Here is a 19588-nt window from a genome sequence, read left to right as displayed (position 1 = left end):
CGCCTTTGAAATTCCTCATGTTTATATTCCTGATGGGGGAGAAAAGGTCTGTCAAATTCTATCCAGTTGTTATTTTTTAGTATTATATTTTCATATGAATATCTGAGTACCAACTAAGAGTGGGGCCCCCAGGACAAAGAAGAGCAGTTTCAGCTTGGAGAGCTTACCCCTACCAAGGCAGGACAGACCAGATGGTAGGGGCGAGTGCCCCAGAGCAGAGGTAACAGGATAGCAACCTACAAGCATTCTGTTAGTTCCAATTATTTTTTAATTTTTAAGTGGATATTCTCATTGGCCCTCAAGGGGAAATGAGTCTCCAACATGAGAGAATTATCTCTGGATAAATCTGGGAAAGGAGGCGGACAAAGACACCTGGACATAACAAATGTTTGATTAAATACAGCCTCTCATAACCTTTTAAATTGATGTGATTTGAACAGACAACGGAGAACAGTCAGAAGTGACTGTTCCCATGGGGGAAGGGCAGAAAAGAGGTGCTAAACCAGCCCAAAACTGGGCAATGAACTGCTCCCCCTCTCTATTTTTCTCACCTATTTCTTTTCTCCCCTGAGGTTGCATGCACGTTGCAATACAAGCAAAGTGATTTGGAGACAGACATTATTCTCTGCGGTGCGTTGTTAATGAGACATTCAGACACATCACCTTAATTCAGACAGGTGCTGCTGTTTGTAGGTATTTATTTAATTTTCCATCAGATGCTGGAGGGACAGATTCCAAACCACCTCAATGTCCGTATGCTGAGAAACCCTTCGACACCACGACTGGCAGATTCATTGTCCCCCTCCCTTTGGTTCTGGCCATTTCTGATGGGGCTGTGTCAGATTTAGGTCAAGCTCCCGCAGCTGTATCAGTTGATCTAATGAGGTTTTGTTTCTCCCTTAACCCTTATTCCTGTAGGAGACCTTCTGCTAACTTTGCTTTAAACTCTCTGCATGTTGTGTGCTCCGCCACGAGGCAGTATATAAATAGCAATCAACCTTCAGGCCTCGTTTTACCTCAGTGACTCTCAAGTACTGAATTCACATTGTCAACGTTCACACATCAGCCCAGCCAAGAGGAATCTGCCATTTTGCCATGACATTGCTTTGCTTTCGGTTGCTGTAAGATCCAAAGGAAGCATTCCTGCTCAAAGCACCCTTTGGAAATCTTGACAATTAATCTGAATACTCTGGAGGCAAAATAGGTCCTGGGAAAGGATTTAGGTTAGGAAAAAAGATGGTTAAGACCTCCTTCAGAGCTGTAATACTAAAAAACCAACTGGTTCTTATGAGGGGATATAAAGTCTCTAGCTTGGGGTCATAAACCAACCTCTAGGTTTTGGGATTTGTGAGAAGACTCTTGCTAGGGAAAACTCTTGCTCCCATATCTACTGATTGCATGTTTTATTCCCCCAAGACAGGGCTCACCACTTTTTTGTCCCTGTTATGAAGTGTCCATTACATATTTGATTTGAGTTCCAGCCAAGATTCATTTTCCTCTGAATCTATGTATCAGTGTATCAGCTTTGGATAAATGAGCTTGGAAGACACCCATGGGGTACATGCTGCTGATACCCAAGGTCAGGTCCTTGCTGTATCACACTATAAAGCACTTGTCTTCAAACTCCCAGCAGCATGGCAACGGACCGTATCACACGTTCGATGTGTAGTTTGCATTGTGCCAAGACCTCCCAAGGCCGTGCAAAGAAATGTCTTGAGCAGTACTTAGTACCGGTACTATGTAGTCACCACAGATTTATCCATCTCCTCTTTCTGCAGAACTCACTCTTCATTCATGACAGTTAAATTCTCGTCATAACTCTTTGAAAGACTGGGATAAACTGCTCACAGAGAATTTGTATTGGCTTCCAGAATTGTTGGGTTGTGCATATCTTTTAAGAATACATTCATTATAGATTTGAACATTGCTACTGTAAACAAGCACCTGCCTTGTCTTATTCCTTTAGTTTCAAAAGATTAGCCTTTCATATCTGCCAAGACATGGAATTATTCAGAATAAATCTGGGTTTGCATAATATTTATAAAATATTTTTTAAGTGAGATAATCTCATCCTCCTCTCCCAGATGCGTTCAGATTAAGACAGTGAACTTTCTCCGTTCTCTGCAGCACGTGTGACTCACTCTTCAGTGTGGTATGTATTTGTGTTTACACTGCCATGGAAACTGTATTTGTTCTCTGTACAGTAAAGCACATTACAGTGAAAGGGCCATTGATATTAACATAGACAGTGACTTCATATTCACCACCAAAAATTGACCCCAAGCACCCTGCACATTCATTTTCCCTTTGAAAAAAAAAAGCTGGATGGCAAGTTACCAATGAGTAGCAAGCCTGGGGCAGCAGAATCTTCCTGGTTGCTTTAGTATCTGGCAAAGTCTGAAATTTTTTCCAGGATGCCTGGTGCATGGAGTAGTTATAAGCAACGATGATGATGATGATGGTGATGATGATGATGATGATGAAGATGATGAGGTCTTACAGTGTCCTCATTTCAGTGCCCTTCTGCTGAATGGCTTTGGTTCCTTGTCAGGCATGTCCTTCTGTCCTTCAGAAGGATGGAGAAGACCTCCACAAATTTCAGATGAAATCTAAAGTATACAGCGGGGGTCTCTGCAGATGCACAGACAGATGCAGCTACAGATAAAAGGCAAGCAGGCTGCAGGGTATCAGCCCAGAGTAGCAATTTCAGGTATACCAGTGAGAAGTGCCAGCACTTCGCTTCTGTCTTTTTCCCCCAGATAAAAAAATATCAGCCCATTTTAATCTCAGATACAGCTTTATACCAAGGTTTGCTAAATTATTTCTCAGCTAGTATGAACAGGATCTAGGTCACCAAAATGCAGCCAGCCGAGATGTAATCCAATAGTTCTTTAACACAAGGCAGCACAGTGAATGCACAAGGATTTCCCTACCCTGGTGCTTATTCCTGACACTCCAGTGCAAGCAGAGGAATGTCAGGAGCTAGAATTTGGCTGGAGCAGAGTTAAAGTTTGACTTTTGAGATGGGGGCATAGTGAGGTAGGGGTATGTCAGGAACTTTAAAGGCCACAAGTGCAGAGACTGCATACAACAAATTAGGCTTAACAGAAGAAATGGTCAAATTTTCAGGGCTAATTTATCTCTTTATGCACAAATATAAAACCAGAATTAAAGTTCTGACATTATATTCTTACCTATTTTGGCTGGACCTTTATGCCCCAGTGGATTTAAACAAAGATGGATGCAATTCAGGTCATGCTGCAGCTTAAGTGGGAAGAAATTCTGAAAGGTTTGCCTTCAGTATGCGAGAAAGTAAAAATGAAAGAAAATTCAGTGATAACCATGCTTGTTAGTTCAGCAAAGAACAGTCACGTGAAAGCCCCGAGAAACCAGATCAATGAACTGAAAGACAACAAATGAGATAAGCCTTCAGCTGTGAAGGGATGGATGTTTTCTCAAATGGGAAGGAATGAGGCAGCTCGTGTAAGTGGAATACACCACTCTGAAGGCGTATTCTATTTTTTGCCCAAGGATCTCACTTATTCATTTTATCCTGAAATAAGCCATGTAGCTTTCTGCTTGAGGTGTTTTAGTCTCAGCTCTGTATTTTCTTGGGGACCTGATTTTCCACCGCACTGCACCATCTGCTCATGGTTTACACCATGACAGAGTGGAAGGAGTGCAGGGCCTGGCATGAAGTGTCGATGCTGCTTTGAACCAGTTGTCTACATGAAAGAGAAAAATGTTGCTTAGTAGGGAAATCCTACTCAAAAAACATTTCAGATTTTTCTCTTCTCTTGCAAGTTCCCAGGAGTTTGGAGCACGTGAATATCCTGGTCTTTTCTTTATTCTGTGCTGATGAACTCCTTTATCAGCCTCACAGGAGGCTGAAAAATGGATCAAAAAGATGACCTTAAACAGCAGCCAAAGAGAGGCTAAAAGCTTTCCCCCGTTCATCTGCCAGCAGATCACAGAGTTCAGGGTCTTGCAAGTGCTACAGGAGCTTTCTGGAACACAGCATCTGCCAATTGCCATGTACATCTGCAGCTGGCCTCCTGAATGCTAGACGTGCTGGAAAACAGAATATTGTTTAACTTAGATTTGAGGCTTCAAATAACCATGTGTATCTTTTGTATCTTTTTTGTACTGGAATAGTCAGAGCACTGCGAGAAGCATCAGTTAAAACAAATTCGGGAACGACGTGATTTTAAAAAAAATGGTATTGTAAAGAAAACGGGGAGAGCATCCTGCGCCTGGGATAATCCCTGGTCTGATTTCATGCAGTTTTTCAAAATGCCAAAGCCATAGTGCTCCTCAGCAGTCTGCTTTGTCTAGACACAGTAACCCCAGGAGAACAGAAGTCATTCCCTCCTGATGCCCACTCTTACTCTATTCCTTACCAAATGTAAAAGGATACCTAAAAATACTGTTGTTCAGAGCTGGCTTGGATAAATTAAGCTCACAGTCAGTTTTCAGCTCAAACCAGCTGAACCTAGGTCCATGTATTACAAATGTGAAGAGACAGTGCCATCATGTTTTAGCTTTGGTGCCATGCCACAAGGAAGAAGTAGCATCTACATATTACTTTACAGAGGTGAGATAATACAATAAATTATAAAATCATAGCACCAGTAGCAGAAAAGAAATAAAGGTCCTGAGCCACCCAGGCAACACAGAAACCTGGACTCTGTGACTGTGGCTCTTCTGGAACACGGATCCTTGTCTGGGGCACAGAAAGAGGAACGGGAAGTTGGGTCATTACCTGTACTATTAATAATTGGCAGCGGCAGGCGTTTCAGCTTGTATTCTCCACATGGTGCCATCTTTTCGATTTTTTACCACTGACTGGCTGTTCAAACCTGCCATATGATACTTGATATGCTTGGGTAGGCTGGGGACATACATACCCTGACCCTGGGCCGTGGGGAACAACCAGCTGGCCAACAAATCCAGCCAGGTTTCAGGAAAAAAATTATAGCTGGGCTAGTTGGCTTAGACTTTAAGAAAGACTCAAGACTGGCAGGTATCCCACTCACATCATTGCATTCCCAGTTGGAAGTGATTAACTTTTTGATAAGGTCATTTCTTTAACATGTTAATATGCTTACTGCCCCACGTTCTACAGATCCTTGAAGAGAGATGCAATTTTCATGCTTCCTTCATAGATAGGAAATGGAAACCCTGATATGAGTAAAGAGACAGGAAATTTTGACCAATAATAAAAGAGATGCTGGAAGGATCAATAAATGGTAACTCTAGAGTGTTTCCTAAGCATACATGAAAGGGCAGATTGCACATTTCTTATTTAAATTGGGTTTTGACACAAAGGTCAGCTTTCAAAAACACCAAGGCTGATTTCTACAAACAAACAAACAAAATCCTATTACCAGCTATAAAAAATGTTTCCTTCAAAAATAAAGACCTGGAAAGGCAAAGATTTTAGCCAGTCTGTCAATACTCAGATTTATGGGGAAAAGCAAGTAATTAGGTTCTTGATCTCAAATTTGAAAACACAAAGTAGTATTTCTCATCCTATCAAGTTCTTTACCGTGGCAGAACGATTTGGACAAACCTTGCTAACCCATTACAGGAGACTCAGAGTTTATCATCTGAACACATTTTGCATTTAAGTTGAGAATAATACATATATATATATATGAGAAATGCCAAGAAATTAAAACACTTTCAAATTCAATGTGTTATAAAGTCTGATGATACAGAAGTGCTTGTGTTTTTTCCCGGCTCACCTGTCCATCTGTTTGATTTCCTGTGGCGACTGGCAATGTCAGAGGTTGCTGATGTGAGGTGAGAAACTCCTACCCGCAGAGGAGTGTGTTGGTAGCACCGGCAACATCCTCAGATTCGGGAAGTTTCCAGTTGCTGCTGTGTGTGTGGGCTCCTGTCAGCCTGTAAGGAGGGACACGCTGTTCTGGGAACAAATCCGTGCGGGAATGGCCAACACCCGTTCCCTGCAGCTCCCAGAGCCACGCTGGCCCTGACAAAGGGCGCTTGGGCCGGGGCACGGCCCTGTGCGGAGTTCAGCGCCCGGGGTGCTGCCACCTTCCAGGGGTGTCCCTGTCACACCCCCGAGGTGGCAAAGCCCCGTCTGACCCGGCGGGACAGGCCTTTGCGTGCCAGCCCAGCCCCCAGTTAGCACAAACTGGGAAAACCCACAACGGGGTGGTCTTGCCACTTGTGATTAAAGCCGTGTTGGTGACTCCAGGCTTGTGTTGGGGTGCTCTGTCTCTGCAGAGCAGCTGGCGCAACCCAGACCACAACACCCCACACCACGACACCCCACACCACCACAACCCAGATCACAACACCCCACACCACAACAACCCAAACCAGGACAACCTGAACCACGACACCCCACACCGCCACAACCCAAACCACCACAACCCAAGCCACAGCAACCCAGATCGCAACACCGCACACCACCACAACGCAAACCAGGACAACCTGAACCAGGACAACCCACCCCACCACACCCCACCCCACCGAACTCCTCTGCTGGGAGGAGGGATCACTCTCTGCCTCCCCGCCCCGGGAGGGCCGGCTTTGCTCTGGTTTCGGTGCCAGCAGCCTCCCGCCGCCTGACGCTCCTGTCCGCAGCCCCGGGCCCTGGAGCCGGGGCGGGGGGGGGCACATGGGACACCCCCTCCCCGCGCTCCGCCGCTCGGGGGAGCGGCCGCGGCTCCCGGCTGGGCTCTGCCCCCGCCCGGCCCGGCTCCCCTCCCCTCCCCTCCCCTGCCCTCCCCTCCCCTCCCCGCGGGCGGAGCGCTCGCCCGGAGGGGCCGCGCCGAGCCGGGCCATGGACCACCACCTGCGCCGGCTGAAGCAGGAGCTGGTAAGGGGGGGGGGGGGTGTCCCCGCACCCGCGAGGGGGGGGTCCCCGCACTCGGGGGGGGTCCCTGCGCGGAGCTCGGCCCTTTGTGGGGGGGAGCAGCCCCGTGCGGGCGCGGAGCGGGACGGCGGCTGCCGGCGGCAGGGACAGGGACAGGGACAGGGACAGGGACGGGGCAGGTCCCGGCCACCTCCAGCCCTCGCCTGGCCGGGGGTTCGGGGTGTCCCCGCCCGCAGCCGCCCCGCTCTGCACCGCCGGGACTCGGGCGGCGGGTCTCAGCCCCCCAGCGCCGGCGGGCCGGGTGCTGCCGGTCCCTCGCTCGGCGAGAGGAGGCTGGAGCGCACGGGGGGTGCGGGGGGGGGTGCAGGGGCTTCGCAGAAAAGATGTCATCAAAGAGCAGGCATCAGAGAAGCGATTACAGAAACGCCTGAGAAGAGTAAGTTTACGGAATTCCAAATGATGTGAAGGGAGCGCGCGCCTGCCACCTCCAATGCCCTCCGAGAATACTTCGTCTTTAATAGGAAACCCTTTGTCATAAATCAACACCGTTCTCCCCCTCCTCCCGCTCCCGCTCGGGTGGTAACCTCACCCCCGGAGCTTGCTTGGGCTTGTCCCCGAGCCCGAAGGGAGCACTGGGGCTTGCTGGGGGGTGGGTCGGGAGGAAGGACCGACGCTTCCCAAAATGGGGCTCCAGTGCACGGTGGGTCCGGCGGGGGGGCAGCGCCTTGTGCAGATAAATAGATAATGAGAACAAAAGGGGAAGACGGGGCAGAGCGAAAACGGGGGCGTGAAGTTTCTGAATGCACAAAAGCTTCCCGGTTTAGGACTTAATAGGACGTTGAATTCGGCTGATGGAGTTTTACAAAATGGGCTTCTATCGAGTCTTGCTGGGCTTCTGCCCACCATCGCTGTCCCGCCCGCGTCGCAGCAATCGCTCCCTGGGTAGGAAACAATATTGGGGGGGACAGAGACCCGCAGGGTGCCAGCGGTACCCAGGGCCGGGTCAGGGACTAGCTGTTGCGCTGGCGGTGGCCGCGCTCCTGCCAACAGGACGTGGCTTGTGAAACACGGGCTGGGGCTGCCGCACTCCGCTCCAAATAAATGTGGCAGCAAACGGTGACATTTAACCTGCGAGCGTTGCCAGTGTTTCCCTAGCAAGCAGAGGAGCTGGGAGACAAACTAAAACAAAGGAGAGTGAGAGTCACTAGTGTTCTGCACGCTGGGTGTGATGAATGAAACGCAAACTGTAAACCAGGACGTGTACAGTATAATCTGGGAGATCTTTAAAATCTGAACAGGTTGGAAGGTGAGATGGGTAAAAAGAGTAACTTCCGAAAGAGCACGCTTAGAACAAGGTCCCTAAATGTGTTTTGTCTTCTAAACAATTCCGTTTCATGATCTGAGCAGTATTTTTTTATAGAAGCCTAAACATTGCATTAGACTTGTGAGTCTGAAACATGCCTGTTTTGTAGTGCACAACATAACTTCTGAAGAATTCAAATATATTCGAGAGGAAGGCAGATCCCTCACACTTAATGTGAAAACCAAAAAATACTTAAAATGAGAAAATTCTGGTTTTATTCATACCCTTGCTATAATGCAGTAATAGATTTTTTTGAATTGTAAAAGTGTGACAGTTTATTAGATTAATAAACCAAGATCTCAGCCTGACAAAGATTTATGTATATGCTTGGCTTAAAAAGCTGGGAAGGGGCAGTTGTCACCTTCAGTAGGACTACTTGTCACTTAACTGAAAGCAGCCTAGATCTTCCTACGTTTGGTTTTTACTAGCCACATTCTTTCCCCATCCCACCCCCCAAATTTTTGTTAATCAAACTTAAAAACTTAGTTTAACAACAAGTTCTCAGGGTATCAGAGCGCAGTGCTGGCGCTGTTGTGAGCACAGGCGCGCCAGGACAGCCCGCGGGGTGACAGCTGGAGAGAGCCTCTGCCCTGCCGCGCGCCGCCGGGAACAATTCCTTTCATCGGCAACTTAAGCGAGCTGCAGATTGCGTTTAGTGAAGGTAGGAGGACTGTATTAATTAAAACAACCATAAAGTATATCCTGAGCAATAACAGCTTTTAAAAATCAATACTGTCAAGGTAGCCTGGAATTAAAATAGATTAATGTTTCGTTAAAGCCCAGCAAGCAGTGCGCTAGACAGCTGGGCCCATCTGCGCTGGGTGGCGAGTGGGAACTGAACCTCTTGACCCTGCGTCTTCACCGCGCTGTTCATTACTGAGCAGGTCACGCCTCAGACATTAAATGCACCAGAACCAAGAATCACGCGGAAGGAATGGTGGGGAGTTCTTGGCCAGATGGAGGCAACGAGCCACCCCCTGTGCAGCTAAACGGGAGTCCAGGTCCAGGGCATCGCTGCACGCTTAGAAGCGGAGCGGTCTGCGTTGTGTCCGAGGAGCAGCTCTGGCCGGGTGGGGGGCGCTGCTGGGTGGCTCAGTGGGTGTCAGCAGGGAAGTTCTGCAGAAACACCCTGCTTGAGGAACCAGGCTTGCTGAGGCTGCTCAGTGCGACGGGAAAGTTAGTGGCTGTTCGATTAGCAGAAGTTTCGTTTGTCTCGGTATAAATGAGCCTTTGGCTGGTTTTGAGGAGGGGATTTTCTCAAGAAAGAGTGGATGTTGGCACAGCTCCCAGTTCCCAAGGAAAGGTTATCTTCAAGCGCAACTCTATCCCCTACCAGTGTGGGATTCGAGGATTCCAGCGCTGATTTGTCTTTCTCCTGCTTTGTGTATTAAAACCACATTTAAATAACCATGTGTTTGGTTTGGGCTGCTGGTGTGCCCCAGCATTTCAACACACAGCCCGTGCCTTGAGATCACACCGTGCTTTGCCAGACAAGCCAGAGATGAGCGTGGGTCCGGGCGTGCTTACACACTTTGCGTTACCTCTGGGAGAGCTCTGCCATGGCTCCCAAGGATGAATCTGACCCCTCTCAGTCAATGAGAGATCTCCTATTCCCATCGCATGTTTTCCATCGTAAGCTGATAGTTTCTGGCATGTGTGGTGTCCCTTTGATTGGAATTCATTCAGAAGCTTCCACACGCAAACGCTTCACAGCCGGGAGAGCCTCAGCTGACACAGCCATTCATCCCGACGGGGTGTGGGATCGCGGCAGCTCCGCGCTCGGCTTGATTGCCGAAGCCGGGGTCCCTGTCCCGCTGCTGGCACCAGCCGGTGCTGGATGGGCCATGCCAGTTCTCTGCACCACAGCCTCTGTATGTAGAAAATACAGAAGACTTTGTTCACCTCCTCTGGAAAGCCCATGGAGATTTATGGACACAGTGTGGTTTGTGAGAGCGTGCGGTGCTGGTTTGTAGGCCTGGCATGGAACACGTCGTGCTTCTCCACTCCTGTCATTTGTGAAATGTGCTACAGAGCTTGTGAATCTTCCATTAATGCAATTAATCCCCCATACTAAAAGTCTTCTTGACTTTATCGGCTGGATTCGGAGTCTGCAAGCATCATTCTGAGGCATGGAAATATGATGTCTGCTTTCCGAGTTACAGAATGTTATCTCAGCTGAAAGATCAGATTTAACAAGAATTGTCTTGCTCAGGGATTAGCACAAAGGAATTTCATTTCCGTGCCTCATGCTGCAGATGGCATTACCTCCGTAAACTTTCTGACACGGGGATTGTTTGCATTTATACATAGTAACATCAGCATACGTACCATGGGATTGAGGTTTCAAGGCTCTTCTACAATAAGAATAAATCACTTATTATCGAGCTAGGGACTGGTGAGTGCACGGGCCAGATTTATCTTGCACTTGGGGTTTGTATGTCTGTAACGGGTGAGGGGTCACAGTCAAGTTAGCTGTAGTTGTAACTTTATTTCCCATGTTTTGGTCTTTCTTGAGGAATCCAGGCTATTTCTGGGCTTTCTGTTGGTTTTTTCTAGGAGGAAAAGTATTAAAGTAGGTATTTAAAACAAACCCCACCACTCTGACTTGAACTTTTGAATGTTCTCCCTGCACATTCATCATAAATGCATCGCATTATTGAGTTTGATAGAGTCTGACTCCCTTCTTACATTAATTTATGTCCTGGTAGACAATGTTTCTTGCTATGAATATCTTGCAGGAATAGAACATTTGGTCTGAGTGAAAAATACAGCCAATTATTTTTACTCTTTGTCTCACACTGGGTCCTATTCTGGTAACTGTGTCATGCTCGAAAAGGAGTCTGCTGTATTTTCATTACTGCTATTTCTGAAGGAGCAGCTCTTGTGATTTGCAGCAGAGTAGGCATAAATGACAGACCTCAAGGGCTAACGTCACTGCTCACAACTCCAACAGGTGGAAACACGCAGCTTCATCTGTGTCTCTGCTGATAAAATGGTCCCTTTACCCATCGCTGCTGGAGATAACGTTAGAAACTCGGGTGGTTATCACGGAATCTCGTTCCTTGGTGTTGCCTTGAGGGAAGGTGCAGAGGAGTGACTTGACAGCGGATGTCCTGTCGCGTATAACACTGGGAGAGAAAAAGCGGTCACAGGCTTTGTCCGCTTGTTTACTCCAGAGAAGATTCCTAAAGATGACCGTGGGTTTTTTTAGACTCCCAGCTGCACATATTGAGGAATGTTAAAGAGCAGAGCCCCAGTGAAGCAGACCACTGGGCTGAAAGCCGACACTGTTAACCATCATCTTCAATGGTCAGTCTGTACACTGAGGCCTGTGGTCTCTCTTATCCCTGGGTTGTGAGTAAAAGTCTGAAGGTTGGAATTCTTTTCGTCCCGTTTGTTTCCTGGTTGTAGAGAACTGATTTTCTAATTTGCCTTTAAACGTAGCAAGTGTGATTGGGAAGCACAGAACAATATCATTGCAATGGAAAGGAAGGCAAATGAGTAAGGAAGACAGTTAACTGAGTGATGTGAACCATGTCTTTTGTAGTCAACATCTGCTTAAGATCTATTTAAACTACTGGGAAAAAAAATCTGGTAAAGTTTCAGGATCCTTCTTTCAGATAGATTATGAGCTCAGAGTTAACATCCTCATTAACACCTAAAATACTCTGGGAAGACAAAAGGTAAAAAAGAGACTTGAAATTCTTGTGATAAAATGCAAGGACAAAAAGAAGATTGCCGGTCCTTGGCATCATCAAGGGCAGGAAAAGAAAGGTGCAACAGCAAGCTGCAAAGCAGCTCTCTGGGCCGTGCAGCGCGCCCCGAAGGGTTACGCCCAGCCACAATTGCAGGCTTGTTGAAGATTAATCTAGTTAGTGACCCAAAGGAAAACACAGAAACAATATGATCAGCTCAGCAGTTCTAAAATAATTTTGGTCTCTATTATGTCATCCTCTTTAAATACCAATTGTTTGTTGCTGGTTCTGTTGCCCATCAGCACTATTATTAAGAACTGCTATTTGCCATTTGTCCTTTCCTGTCCTCTTAGCAATAACTTCCTCTCTTTGCATTTCTTCTACCTAAGAGCTGGACATCTGTCTTCCTCCTCGTAACGACAAACACGCTCAGAGCTCTTCTTTTCAGCTCTCTGTGCCGAGCTGAACGCCGTGCTGCGTTAGCTGGGCTCTTCCTTCTCTGCCGTCAGCGTCACAAAGCTGCAGCAGCGCTGGGCAGGCCAGATGTGCCGATGGGCCGGGAACAGGCAGCCGCGGCGCGAGGGCACGGATGGAGCGGAACTCCCAGGACTCGGTGAATGTAGATGCTAATAGGAACACATTAGTCCCCAAAGTGGGTTAAAAAAGTTACTTATTTACCTGGGAAGTGGGAAGTGACAAGTGAATTCTCCCTTGTAGTCTCAGGTATTCGGTTTTGCATTTGATAAAACACCAGTAACTGCCAGGGGATGTTCCTTGGGGCAAGTTGTCCTCCTGCTGTGTTAATCAGTGGTGGAAGATCATTGATTTATAAACCGTGTAAACCAATTGTGGTTGTAGCTCTGGGAATAAGTATTTTCAGGAAATCATTAAAAAGCCATGGCTTGCAAAGTAACTGATACCTTTGCTACTCAGACAGTAGATTTCCAATGTAAAAACACTCCATATTTGAACTCTGCCAGTTTCAGTTTTGCAAGATGCTCACTGTTTGTTGCTTGTTTTTCCTCCCCCTCACATTGAATATTCCTTGATGATCATTTGAAAGTGCTTGCAAAGCTTTTGAATTTTGCAGGTCAGTTTTCAGTGTTCAGACTGTAGTTTAAGCGAGCTTTGCTTTGGAGAAACATTTAGCCAGAGCTGCCTTGTTCATGTCTTCCTGGGAGGCCTGATCTGGAGGTAACACCTTACGACTGGACAAGAAACGTTTAACATCACACGCTGAATCCCGGCCACTGAAGTGGAACACGCACGTCACAACTGCGCCCAGCCCTGCGCGTACTTGTCTTGCTATAAAAGGCATCTGTGTTGGCTCATTCAGAATTAGACTAAAACTTTATCATGCCAATTTTCAGGGACTGCAAAGGTTTCAGGAATAATAATGAGATGCAGTTTGAAGCATCTGATTTTTAACTGTTTCTAAAACATAAATCTGAACATCTGCAAGCTGTCATCGTTCTAATTTGGCTTTTCTTGGAAGCCGAGGTGCCAACCAACCACTTGTATTGAAGTACAAAGCATCTCAAATTAGACACACAGAGTCCCTTGAAATGCTGACATATTTGTGCGCCTCGAGCAGAGACCAGCAGGTACAAGAAGGGAGGATGCTGGTGCACAAGATCTGTGCTAGACCCAAAGTTTCGTAGCAAATGCCATTTCCTCTGCTCTCTGCTCTGCGGCACGACTGAGCGCGGGGCTGATTCCACAGCAGGTTTGGGATTTGCAGCTCACAAACACGCCCAGACAGAGCATCTCCCGATACCCGGTGGTGGCCAGCTTACATAATGTCACTTGCATAACCCCAGCAAGACGGTCAGGGTCTCTCCATGCCAAATTAAGGCTCCCTGGGGTTTTGTGTCACATTCACGCTCTGGTTGAAATTGCACTTTAGTTCATCACAAACTCCAGTTCCTTCTACATGAAGCATGTGAGCACAGAGCCAGCAAGGCTACAAGGGCTGTCCCCTCAGCCTCGCATCCCCATCACCTTCCAGTCAGAGCACCTGTTTGACTTCCAGCCAAACCTGCTGAAAACTTTTTTCCCTCTAGCAGCCCAGATAGTCCAATCTCAAACCTTTGCCAGGGTGATGGTCTCTCTTCTGTGAGAGATTGTTCCTATTCTGCAGAGTCTCAGAGAAACCAGTCTGGACTTGGGAGAACTCTGCCGATCTTGGCAGAGGAGAGAGTGGCTGTTAGACACTGGGGAAGAAACTTTTTTTTTTTTTCCTCCAGAGTTTTCTCTCCAAGGTGAGTACTCTTAATTACCACAGGGTAATTACTAGTGGATGAAATCCAAGCCCCTGCAGACTGTTTGGTCACCAGTCAGTGACTTCACTTTGGGTTGGGTTTCACTCACTCTTCAGTTCTGTACAGACTGAACAGATACCATGAAGAGCAAAAGATAAAGCAGGGGCGGAGCGGGGGGGGATAGTTTGCTTTGGTTTTTTAACTTGCACAACCCAAAGTTTTAGCAGTGGTTGTAAACAGAATTAAAAGCCTCAGGATCCTTAAAACTCTGTTGCTGATGATGGGATTCCCGTTGCCAGAGGGACTCCGAGGCCGAGTCCAGAGGGCAGGATTTGTCCCACCCCAAAGCAGGTTGCTGAAACTGGGCGAGTCGTGTCCCAAAAGTGCCCGTTTCTCCCCCTCTGCTGTGACGGGGACAGCTCAGCCCAGCCCCCAGCCTGGGCAGCGCCGGGTGTCAGGGGAGAGGTGTCCAAACCTCGCAGTCACTTACGGGAAAGTGTTTCTGCAGATGAAAATATCTCTGCTCCTCCTCCAGTGGCTCGGGCTTCCCAGGCTGGTGCTGGTGCCAGGTTTAGCAGACCCAGCTCGTTTGTTCAGAAGGAAAAGCGCTGGAGTCTGAGTTTTTGGGGCTCAGGTCTTTTCTTGTCAGGGGCGGACGGGATCTGCCTGTGAGAAACAACCACACTGACGATAAATGCTGCCTATGAAAGTTTAATCCTTAATAGAGCTTTGCTGGACAAGGCGCGCGTCGCAATGATACCACCCATCACGGGGGAGTTAATCGAATCAATGAGGTGAAGCAGCGGAGCCATCCAGCATATGCCGAGGGTTTGAGCAGCCCAGTCATTACCGCGGGACCCTCGTCACTCACCGCGGCGTGATTACAGCCCTGCGCCGGCCAGGGGATTTGGTGGGAAGTGGCCAATGAGGGGCCAAGCTGGCTCCAAATCCAGCTTTTTGCAAAGCCCCAGATAAAACAGACTGCCATTAATAAGGCGAGAAAGGTTAGGACGAGAAGCATTACAGCAAATCTGGAGAGGTAAGGTGATAGTTTTGTCTGAGGCTTGTAGAGCATATGGCCCCAGCTTTTGTACGGGTAACCCAAGAGCTCGGTTAGTTTAAGTGGGGCATTATTTGCATGTCTGCAGAAGTAGAGGTTTATTTGCTGATGTTAAAAAATTAGATAGCTGGAGACACTTGATAGTGTAATCAGGAAGTTAGACACAGATTTTCCGTATCTTCATAGCTTGTGTGCTCATTCTGGGTGATAAATAAGTTTCTCAGGAGTGAAGCTCTGAAAAATCATCGTAATCTGCCGCCTGGTTTCAGGTTCTGGGTTTTGAAATAGAGGTTTGTGGTCAGAAACTGTTGAGGAGCTTCCCACTTACAGAGCTAGATTGTTACAGAGGATCCAATTATTTCATGACTGCTCTCTCTCACTGGTCAAAACCAAGTACAGAAATTGAAATAGAGTAAGTACTTGAACTAATTTAATTAAAATGGAGAGGTAAAAAAGGGTTGATAATGTAAAGCTGAACATAAGATGCATCTGTCCTTTTTCACCCTAACCTTGAGATCTATTGCTGTACAAAAATTGTGACGAGCCTTTTAAAGTGTTTACAACAGCATAGGCTAAAGCTTTTCCTAGACAGTGAGTGGTAATCTCTTCTGCAAACCACCTCACATCAATGTGACATGTCTTCACCTCCAGCCCTGCCATCTCCTGCTGTTCTTCCCCTCTCCTTCCCATTCCCCACTCCCCCTCCCTGCTAAAAAAAAAAAAAAAAAAAAAAAAAAAGTGGCAGCTGTTGGAAAGTATAGCCCATTTGTTTTATGATGCCGCTTTGGGAATATGATCCAGATCCTACATGAGAGAGAGAAAGCAACAGAGCGAAAGAGGGGGGAGTTTAGAAGCTCTGAAAAATAACTTGCTTATTTTAAGTCTAGTATAGAAAGTTAAATCTTTATAGCAAGGTTCAGGGGTAAAGCAGAGCTGCTACTAAAGGTCCTAGCTTGGGAATCAAAGAGATTGCTGGTTTAATGTAAGTAAATTTGGAGTTTATTGGTTGTTTTGTACAAAATTTCAAGTGCATTGAAGTGTCTTTGTCCTCTAGTGAGAGGTGCCTGTAATGAGGGTATTAAGATCTGACAACATGTCATGTAGTAACAATGTGATTCTTACTGGGGTTTATTTTTAATTTGCTTTAGCACTTTAGGTAAAGAAACAAGGTTCTTCGTGGAAGGCACTTCTGTTCACTATTCTGACTCCTGATTTCAGGTACAGGGCACGAAAGACACAAAAGCAGAAGAATATGCTACAGCTGGCAGCAGCCAAAACCGTTCCTAGTTCTATGCCTTGGGTTTCTGCCAAGCAGTTAATGGAAACTCAAACTATTTATTTTTGTTGTCAGGTCAAAAAAAATCCACTCCTTCTGTCAGCTCCTCTTATTGCTAGAGGGAAACTCCTAGAAAAATCTTAAGAAAAATCCAGCTGCAGTTCCATGAAATAGATGTAGTACAGGTAGTCAGTAGGAAGAGGGGGTGTTTCAGAAAGCTGTTCAGCACAGCTCTCCTGCTCTTTGGTCAAAATTTTCTTGCTCGCTCCTGGGGACACTGACTCGGTGTCTGCTTCCTCCCCCCCGCAGCTCTCCATGAAGGAGGTGGGAGACGGGCTGCACGAGCAGATGAACTGCATGATGGGTGCACTGCAGGAGCTGAAACTCCTCCAGGTCCAGACAGCTTTGGAGCAGTTGGACATCTCGGGGAGCCGAAGCTCTGTTTCTGGCGCTGAGCAGCACCGGTGCTGCCGAAGCAGCAGGGACGTGCCCAGGGCCTGGCAGGACGAGCGGCTGCGGGGGGGCCCGGTGGCGGCGGGGCGCAGCCCCACGTCCCTCGCGTGTGCCGTGCCACGGCCGGCGGGTCTGTCCCGTCCCGCTGCGCTCCCGGAGGGTGGCCGCCATAGAGACACCCCCTCCACCTTCAGGAGCCTCTGCGGTGAGGATGTTTCTCACCCAAAGGGACCTTCCTCCACATCGAGCAGCGCAGAGCACGTCCGCCCAAGGACATTTGAGCCCAGTAGCCAGGGCACAGCTGGGGGGTGGCCGGTGTGCCGGGAGTGCCCGGGGTGTGACGATGGCCACGACTGGACGTCCTCCCTAATGTCCCAGAGCAGGAATCGGCAGCCGCTAGTCTTGGGGGATAACATCTTTGCAGACTTGGTTGGGAACTGGTTGGATCTGCCAGAGCTGGATAAGAAGGGGGAGAAGAGCGAGGCGTCCCTGTCCGTCAGCAGATCCCAGGAGCTCTGCAGGAAGTTCTCCCTCACAGCCAACATCTTCAAGAAGTTCCTGAGGAGCGTTCGGCCAGACCGAGACAGGCTTCTCAAGGAGAAACCTTGCTGGCTTCCTCCTGAAGACAAACACCCTGAAATTTCTAAGCGACCCAAAAAGATGAACAAACTCAAGGGCACATTTTACTTCCCACTTCATGGGAACATCCAGAACCATCACAGCAAAGCTGAGAGGGGCCCAAAGGCAAAGAGCAATAGCGAGAAACCCAAACTTGGCACCAAGAAGGTCCACGATACCATAGACTACACCCAGTCTGGCTTTGACATCAATACGGCTGTTTGGGTCTGAGTGTGTCTGTGTTCCCTGCTCTGTTTCACACCGGAGAGGAGCTGGAGGCCCTACACGTCTTCTCAGGAGACCCCCGAGCTCTCAACATGGACTGAGACAAGAGGAGTCCTCTGCAACACATGCTGTGGGCTTCAGTTGCCTGCAAGTGGCATTTTCCAGAGAACTAGGGCTTCAGGAGCAGTCCGAGCAGCAGCTGAGGCAGCCCCGCCGTGGGGAAGACTTTTGGGGACTGATATTTGCAAAAATAATCAGGACCTTTAGCAGCTTTAGGGTGAGTGGTGCTGCGGATGATCAGCTCCCGGAGCCTGGCTAACGACAGCCACTTCAGGCCCATTCCAGCGTCTCTGGTTAAAACAGCTGCAGCACAAAATTCACCGTGTGCATGTGCGTGTATGAGTGTGAAAATATATAGTTTTTTTTAAAAAAAATCTATTCCTGCTTGTGTGCACTTAAAACTGGGTTACAAACCAGGCAATTCAAGTGTTGTACCTGAAGCACTTGTTATTTAAATTGAAAGAAATAAGTTTGAATTTGTAAGACTTGAACAACTGCCAAGTGGGGGTGTTGAACCCCAGCTCTGCTGCATTTCAGCTGAGGGGTTCCCCCCCAAACTGCATCTCCCTTGCGCTCCCAGCATCCCTTTCCCCTGCCAGTTAAACCAGTAGGACAGGAGGCTTCTTTCATGGAAATTTGTGACCCTCCAGCTCTCAGCGGGTTTTGTTTCTCTCCCCGTGTCCTTCTCCCCACAGATCACAGCAGACACCATGACGCAGAAGTTTATTGTTGAGGTTGCACCAAGATGCAAAGCTGCAGCAGACATTGATTGTTGTTGTTTCCTATTGCTGTTGTGTACAAACCTTGTCTTGACAGAACCAAGTTCTTCAGTGTCTGGCTCTCCAAGAGTTACCAATAAAGCAATGTCAGTCTCCAGCGTGTCCTGGGGCCATCTCTGTCCTGGGGCCATCCCCTGTCCTGCTTTTCTCCAGCACAGAAGCTTCTGGGGTTTCACAGTCGTGAAAACCTGGCCAAGCAAACATGAAAGGCTCAGCCGGCGGGGGTCAGAGCCAGGAGCGTGGAGGGTTTGTGTCAGCCTGTTCCTGGCCAGGACCGGAGAGCTGGGGAGCGGCCAGGAGAGCTCCCACTTGAGGGGAGGTTGTAAATCAGAGCTGGGGAAGAGCTGCAGGCAGCGGTCCCTGCCAGGGCCCTGGCACTGCTCCGGAGGCACATCCCAGTGCAGTCCACCATGTCCCCGAGAGCCTTCGGGTAACGCTCCACCATTCATCTTCCTCCCCCAGCATGGGGAAGGGCAGAGGGAAAAATGTTTAGGGGAAAAACTGCTGCTGAGGGAAAGGCCTCAGAGCCGTGCAGCCCCTGGCTGCACTGCGGGGCCGCGCGGGTCCTGCCATGGGGCCTGTCCTTGCTGTCTCCAGGCGTTAAACATGACCGAGGCGAGTCCCTGGCAGCTCCGGGAGCCACAATCTCAAGAATGTGGAGCCCATCAGTGGCACTGCAGCCCCCCGGTTCCACAAGCCCCCACATGCTTCGTGCACGCAGCAGTGTTATGTTGCAAAAACCTGTTCCGCTCACTCCAAGTTCAGGAAGGGCTTATGTGCGAGCAGTAGTATTATTTTTTTTAAACATGCAATTCTATTCCTGTTGTAACTTCCCAAGACAGAGAGGCCAGTGGAGCAGAGGCATGGAGGGAGAATTTTTTTTTTTCCCCTAGCAAATTAAATATAGGCACAAGACAAGCCCCGTTTCTGCCCATACAAGGAGAGGAGTGG

General features: G+C 48.2%; 1 protein-coding gene across 2 annotated transcripts; it reads left to right on the top strand.

Moving 5' to 3' along the window:
- The first annotated feature begins 6765 nt into the window (after positions 1–6765).
- INKA2 (inka box actin regulator 2) lies at positions 6766–18734 on the top strand. 2 transcript variants are annotated; one of them, XM_074893796.1, is made up of 2 exons: positions 6766–6850; positions 16812–18734. In XM_074893796.1, exons 1-2 carry the CDS (start codon positions 6815–6817, stop codon positions 17802–17804), a joined length of 1029 nt encoding a protein of 342 aa, XP_074749897.1. In that variant the 5' UTR covers positions 6766–6814; the 3' UTR covers positions 17805–18734. The 2 variants fall into 2 exon arrangements, with proteins under 2 accessions (XP_074749897.1, XP_074749898.1); XM_074893797.1 differs by lacking the exon at positions 6766–6850 and adding an exon at positions 15084–15205.
- Positions 18735–19588: the final 854 nt, after the last annotated feature.

This window comes from Strix uralensis, chromosome 24 (genome assembly GCF_047716275.1).
Source record: "Strix uralensis isolate ZFMK-TIS-50842 chromosome 24, bStrUra1, whole genome shotgun sequence".
Classification (NCBI taxonomy): Eukaryota; Metazoa; Chordata; class Aves; order Strigiformes; family Strigidae; genus Strix; species Strix uralensis.
The sequence above is the reverse complement of the archived record's forward strand: the minus strand, read 5'-3'. Positions and strand labels throughout refer to the sequence as shown.